Genomic DNA, 6,799 nt, shown 5'->3' with positions numbered 1-6,799 from the left:
ATTTTTAACCATTTATCTTGGTTGATGTTATCTGAGCTTCCTGAATCTGTGATTTGGTGTTTGACATTAATTTGGGTAAATTTTCAGTCAGTAGTCTTTCAAATATTTCTTCTGTTCCTTCCTCTCTTTCTTGACATAGTATTCCCATTACATGTATATAATACTTTCTGTAGTTGTTCCACAGTTCTTGGATATTTTTTTCTGTATTTTCAGTCTTCGTTTTTCTTGCTTGTTCAGTTTTGAGGAGTCTACTGATATATCCCCTAGCTTTGAGATTCTTCCCTCATTTATGTCCAGTTTACTAAGTCCATCAAAGGCAACCTTCATTTCTGTTATTATTATTATTATTTTTACCTCTAGCATTTCTTTTTGGTTCTTTCTTAGGATTTCCATCTCTCTGTTTACATTACCCATATGTTCTTGCATTCTGTTTACTTTATCTATTAGAGCCCCTAGCACATTAATTATAATTGTTTTACATTCCCCGTATGATAATTTCAACATCCCTGTCATGTCTGGTTCTGATGTGTGTTCTGTCTCTTCAAATTATGGTTTTTTTTTTAATTTTGCTTTTTGGTATTACTTATAATTTTTTCTTGATCACTGAATATGATATATAGGGTACAAGGAACTGCTGTAAATAGGCCAGTAATTGTTGTAGCCACCAGCCCCTGAAAGACACGTGGACCACCAGAACTCAATGAGTTATAGGAAACACACTCTTTATTAAGCCAGCTGGATCTGCCAGGAGTATGCAGACCCCAAATTAAGCAGCCCCGAAATGTAGAGGTACAGGGTTTTTAAGCCCAAAACTCCATTCTTCATTCTGTCTGAACACAAAGGGCTATCTTTCTTCTATTCACTGCCTGTCAACTCACAGGTCAGGTGCCTAAGCAGGGTTACAGAAGCAGAAAGCTTGTTTAGTATGTTATGTTCCTATAATCAAAAGCCTCTGTTCCTATAGCGATAGTCAAACAGTAATCTCCAGTAAAAGTCCATTTTTCAGCCACCACATAATAATACGTGATGGTAAGGTGTCAGGGGAGGGAAAGCATTCTATAGTCCTATGATTAAGTCTCGGTCTTTTAGTAAGCCTATGCTTTTGGATTGTGAATTTCACAAGTGTTTCTTGTTTTTTTGTTTTTTTTTTTTTGTTTTTCCTCTCCACTAGGTAGGACAGGATGGCTTGAATGCACTGGAGCTGGGTATTTTCCTTTTCCCTCATGGGAGATCAGAGTCTGCTGGAGTTTGATATTTCCATCCCTTTAGGTCAGTAATGCTTTGATAATAACCCAACCTGTTAGTCTCTCATTAATTAGTTTCCCCTAAGGGAAGCCCTTGTCAAAAAGAATGGAATACTCTGAGTATTTCGAAATGGTTTCTTTTCTCTCCCACTTCCAGAACATGAGAAGATTTTTCTCTGATATTTACTGGGGTCCCTCAAGACTCCATACAAATTTTAGGACGGGCTTTTCTATTTCTGTTAAAAAATCACTGTGATAGTGATTACATTAAGTCTATAGATCAATTTTAGTATTATTGAAATAATAATAATAATAATAATAATAATAATAAATGATGTCTTCCAATTTATGAATATGGGACGTCTTTCTATTTATTTATGTGTTCTTTAATTTTTTTCAGAAATGTTTTTGTATTTTTTATCCTACAAGTCTTTCACTTCAGTTGATTAATTCCTAAGTATTTTTTTATGATAGTTTAAATGAAAATTTTAAACATTTCCTGTTTAGATGTTCATTCTTAGTGTATAGTGATGTAATTGATTTTTGTGCGTTGATGTTGTTTCCTGATACTTTGTTGAATTCATTTATTACTTTTAAGGTTTTTAGGTAATCTTTAAGGTTTTCTACATAAAAGATCATATCATCTGTGAATAGAGATAATTTTACTTCTTTCTTTCTAATTTGAGTGGATGCCTTATATTTATTTTTCTTGCCTAATTGCTCTGTCTAGAACTTTGATTACTATGTTGAGTAGAAGAGGTGAAAACAGGCATACCTGTCTTGTTCCTAATCTTAGAGAGAAAGCTTTTAGTCTTTCACTATTAGTATGATGTTCACTCTGGGTTTTTTATATATGGAGTTTTATTATGTTGAGGTAATTTCCTTTTGTTCTTAGGGTTTTGAGGGTTTTAATCATGAAAAGTTATTGAATTCTGTCAAATGCTTTTTACACATCTCTTAATATGATCATGTGGGTTTTTGTTCCTTCATTCTGTTAATGTGGTGTATTATACTGATCAATTTATTTATATTGAAACATTCTTGCATTCCAGGAATAAATTCTACTGACTCATGGTGCATAATCTCTTTAAAATGCTACTGAACCCTGTTTTCTAATATTTTTTGAGGATTTTAGCATCTATGCTCATAAAGGATATTGATCTGTAGTTTTATTTTCTTGTATTGTCTTTGTCTGGCTTTGGTATCAGGATAATGCTGGTCCCACAGAATGAGTTAGAAAGTGTTCCCTCCTCTCCAACTTTTTGAAAAAGTTTGAGAAGGATCAATATTATTTCTTTTTTAAATGTTTGGTATAATTCACCAGTGAAGCCATTGGGTCAATGATTTCTCTTTGTCAGATTTTTAAAATTGTTTATTTAATCTCCTTAAGTGTTATAGGACTATTTATGTTCTACAGCTAACTTCTTTGTGTTTCCCATGGAGATTATACTTAATATATTAAAGTTATAACACTCTCATTTGGATTCATACCAGCTTAACTGCAATAGCATACAAATGCTCTGCTCTTTTAACAGCTCTGTCTCATAATACTTTTTTTCAAGGCATTATACTCTCATTTTTCCCCCTTGAGGGTAGTATCATGTAGCCTTTTATTTTCATGATCACTATGATGATAATGAAGTCCATGTTTGACTATTGTTTTGTTTCATATAAGTGTCATCTGATCATTGTAAATGACATTTTTCAAATATTGAGACTATCTTCAAATTGAGCCGTTTTCATCAAAAGAAAGACAGGGTGAAACTACAATATGGTTCTTGGTTAAAATTATATTTAAAGATCACTATAGTTCTCAATATTAATGAATGATAATTTTATAATTTTCAGTTACATATAGATATTTTAAGGTAAAATAAGCTTTTAATTGTAGAAAGCAAAGTATGTTTAATCCAACAGATTTATGTTTGAAATATTCTAATGACAGTGGATTGTGATTACCATTTATCTTGTATTTTCTTCACAGAAATAAAATATATCCCAAAGAAACTTATAACACATTAAAGTACTTTACACATTCAAATATTGACAATATTTGTGTAAATCTACTGACATTTAGACAAGTTCCAAGTTCTGAATTTACTTCATTTTGAGAATGAGAGGATATTGATGTATCTTATATTACTGTACATTTGTAATAAAGTAATTACTATACTGAACTGTTAAAATTATAATCTATTTTTGAAATAGCATCATGTTTTATCTATTAATTAACAATTTAAATAATGATTAGGGTTTTCTGATTAAGAAGACATAATAGATTAACTCATTAATATTATTATCCTTAAATGTCCATAATACTTAAAATAGAAATGTTAAGAATATTCTTTTAAAAATTGACTAGTGATAGTTTATTAAGACCACACAGTCAAATTTGATTTAGCTATGGGATTCTGATTATGAATTGGACTAAAGTTGAAAAAGCTTACTTATATGTTATTCTCAAATAGTTTCTTCTGAAAACCTAATTGCATTAGATTTACATTTAATGTTGACTATGGATTATTTTCAAATTCTCAGGTATATGTACTTGATATTGATTCAATATTTATATTATTTTAACTGAAATATGAAAATGCTTTGTCTTAATAAGAAAAAAGGTACAGCCAGAAATTTGATGTAGGAATATAGAAAGACCAATGGACACTAATTTAGTTTGGAATGATGAATTTTGGAGGTCAAAGTTATAAGGTCAGCACTAGATATTACATAACAAGCAAAAAAGGAAAATGTCCCAAATATTATTATTCTAAGAGTTAAAGTGTTAGAAAACAATGTCATCAATCACACATTTTATAAGTATTAAATATATTTCATAAATTTTCTAAAAATTTCATATGTAAGTACCTGTAATGACATATCACTTAAAAAATAAATGCTGAAACTATCCTAGAATAAGGTAAATTTTAGTGGTCAAAGTGCCTTATTTGAAATCTCCAGTATTCAGTTACAAATATTTAATAATGAAAATATATGAGCTGATAGATTGTTTTAAATAAGAAGATATAAGGTTATTTATACATATTTTGATTTTCTCCAAATCCAATTGTAATATCTTTGTGAAAACAGTTAAGGAAAATATCGAATTACATACTTTAAAGTGACATTTGAAATGTCTGGGTCTTTAAAAGGACATAACATTTGAAAATGATTGCATTGAGTAAAATGCAAATGAATAAATATAAAGACTATTTTGGAAATCAATGAATGGATCTAAAATCTACAGCATCAGCCACATGATGTCGCTGTATACCACAAACTCTAGTCAATGGAAATGTACTGATAACCAAAACCAAAGGAGGAAGCTCCATTTTGTCACTGCCTGAGAGAAGACAAAAACGCTAAGGAGATAAATTATTGAAAATATGAAGTGAAAAAGCATGATTTTGAAGTCACGTGAGAGAGGTACGAAAGGCGTGGTGCTTTTGAGATGCTGTTTCCCAGGCGAGGGGGCAAGGAAGCCCAGCGCCTGCTGCTCTCACTTCTGCTCCTTGCAGCCTGGAAGGCAGGGAGCGGCCAGGTCCACTACTCGGTCCCCGAAGAGGCCAAACACGGCACTTTTGTGGGCCGCATCGCCCAGGACCTGGGGCTGCAGCTGGAGGAGCTGGTGCCGCGTCTGTTCCGGGTGGCGTCCAAAGGCAGTGGGGACCTTCTGGAGGTAAATGTGCAGAATGGCATTTTGTTTGTGAATTCTCGGATCGACCGCGAGGAGCTGTGCGGGCGGAGCCTGGAGTGCAGCATCCATCTGGAGGTGATTGTGGAGAGGCCGCTGCAGGTTTTCCATGTGGAAGTGGAGGTGAAGGACATTAACGATAATCCACCAGTCTTCAGAGAGAGAGAACAAAGATTATTTATTTCTGAAAATAGACTACTGGATTCGCGTTTCCCAGTAGAGGGTGCTGCTGATGCGGACATTGGTACCAACGCTCTTCTAACATACATCCTCAGCCCCAGTGATTATTTCTCTTTGGATGTACAAAGTGATGAACTGAGTAAGTCACTTTCGCTGGAATTGAGGAAGTCTTTGGATAGAGAAAAGACACCAGAACTTCATTTATTTTTGACAGCCACCGACGGGGGCAAACCAGAGATGAAAGGTACAGTTAAACTGCTGATCACGGTGCTTGATGTTAATGATAACGCGCCATTGTTTGCCCAGACCGTGTATAAAGTCCACTTATTAGAAACTACGGCAAATGGAACATTAGTGACAACTTTAAATGCCTCCGATGCTGACGAAGGTGTAAATGGAGAAATTGTCTTTTTCTTTGGCAGTGATGTTCCTCTTAACATTAAAAAGTACTTCAAAATTGATTCCAGCTCAGGAAAAATTTGGCTAATTGGTCAACTGGATTATGAAGAAATAAAATCCTACGAAATTCGGGTAAGAGCAGTTGATAAAGGAAGTCCTCCATTGTCAAGTCACTGCAAGGTTTTAGTGAAAGTTTTGGATGTAAACGATAATGCTCCAGAACTGGCAGTCATGTCCCTGTCTTTGACCGTCAGAGAGGACTCTCCACTCAGCACCGTCATCGCCTCCATCTCCGTGTCCGACCACGACTCCGGTGTTAACGGGCAGGTGACTTGCACCCTGTCACCCCACGTTCCTTTCAAGCTGGTGTCCACCTTCAAGAATTACTATTCGCTGGTGCTGGACAGCGCCCTGGACCGCGAGAGCGTGGCGAACTATGAGCTGGTGGTGACAGCGCGGGACGGGGGCTCGCCTTCGCTGTCGGCCACCGCCAGCGTGTCCGTGGAGGTGGCCGACGTGAACGACAACGCGCCGGCGTTCGCGCAGCCCGAGTACACGGTGTTCGTGAAGGAGAACAACCCGCCCGGCTGCCACATCTTCACGGTGTCTGCGCGCGACGCGGACGCGCAGGAGAACGCGCTGGTGTCCTACTCGCTGGTGGAGCGGCGCGTGGGCGAGCGTGCGCTGTCGAGCTACGTGTCGGTGCACGCGGAGAGCGGCAAGGTGTACGCGCTGCAGCCGCTGGACCACGAGGAGCTGGAGCTGCTGCAGTTCCAGGGAGAGCGCAGCGCGACGCGGGCGTTGCCGCCTCTGGGCAGCACGTGACGCTGCAGGTGTTCGTGCTGGACGAGAACGACAAACGCGCCCGCGCTCTGCTGCCGCCTGGGGGCTGGCGGCGGGGGCGGCGCAGGTGAGCCAAGCCGGTGGCGCGTTCGGTGGGTGCGGGCCACGTGGTGGCGAAGGTGCGCGCGGTGGACGCGGACTCGGGCTACAACGCGTGGCTGTCTTACGAGCTGCATCCGGAGGCGGGGGGCGCGCAGCAAGCCCGTTCCGCGTGGGGCTGGACACGGGCGAGATCAGCACGACGCGCGCCCTGGACGAGGCGGACGCGCCGCGCCAGCGCCTGCTGGTGCTGGTGAAGGACCACGGCGAGCCGGCGCTGGCGTCCACGGCCACCGTGCTGCTGTCACTGGTGGACAGCGGCCAGCCGCCGAAGACCCCGTCGCGGATGTCTGTGGGCGCCGTGGGCGTGGAGGCGGCCCTGGTGGATGTGAACGTGTACCTG

At 39.2% G+C, this 6,799-nt stretch overlaps 1 protein-coding gene across 1 annotated transcript in view; it reads left to right on the top strand.

Moving 5' to 3' along the window:
- The first annotated feature begins 4,576 nt into the window (after positions 1 to 4,576).
- The window catches only part of LOC107521535 (protocadherin alpha-1-like), a 58,477-nt gene continuing 56,254 nt past the window's right edge, over positions 4,577 to 6,799 (top strand). The window contains 3 exon segments of the mRNA XM_036225066.1: positions 4,577 to 6,291; positions 6,294 to 6,557; positions 6,560 to 6,792. Coding sequence (XP_036080959.1) covers positions 4,693 to 6,291; positions 6,294 to 6,557; positions 6,560 to 6,792 — 2,096 coding nt within the window. The 5' untranslated portion in view covers positions 4,577 to 4,692.

The sequence above is a fragment of the Rousettus aegyptiacus genome, unplaced genomic scaffold (genome assembly GCF_014176215.1).
Source record: "Rousettus aegyptiacus isolate mRouAeg1 unplaced genomic scaffold, mRouAeg1.p scaffold_m13_p_7, whole genome shotgun sequence".
In the NCBI taxonomy this organism is placed as follows: domain Eukaryota; kingdom Metazoa; phylum Chordata; class Mammalia; order Chiroptera; family Pteropodidae; genus Rousettus; species Rousettus aegyptiacus.
The sequence above is the reverse complement of the archived record's forward strand: the minus strand, read 5'-3'. Positions and strand labels throughout refer to the sequence as shown.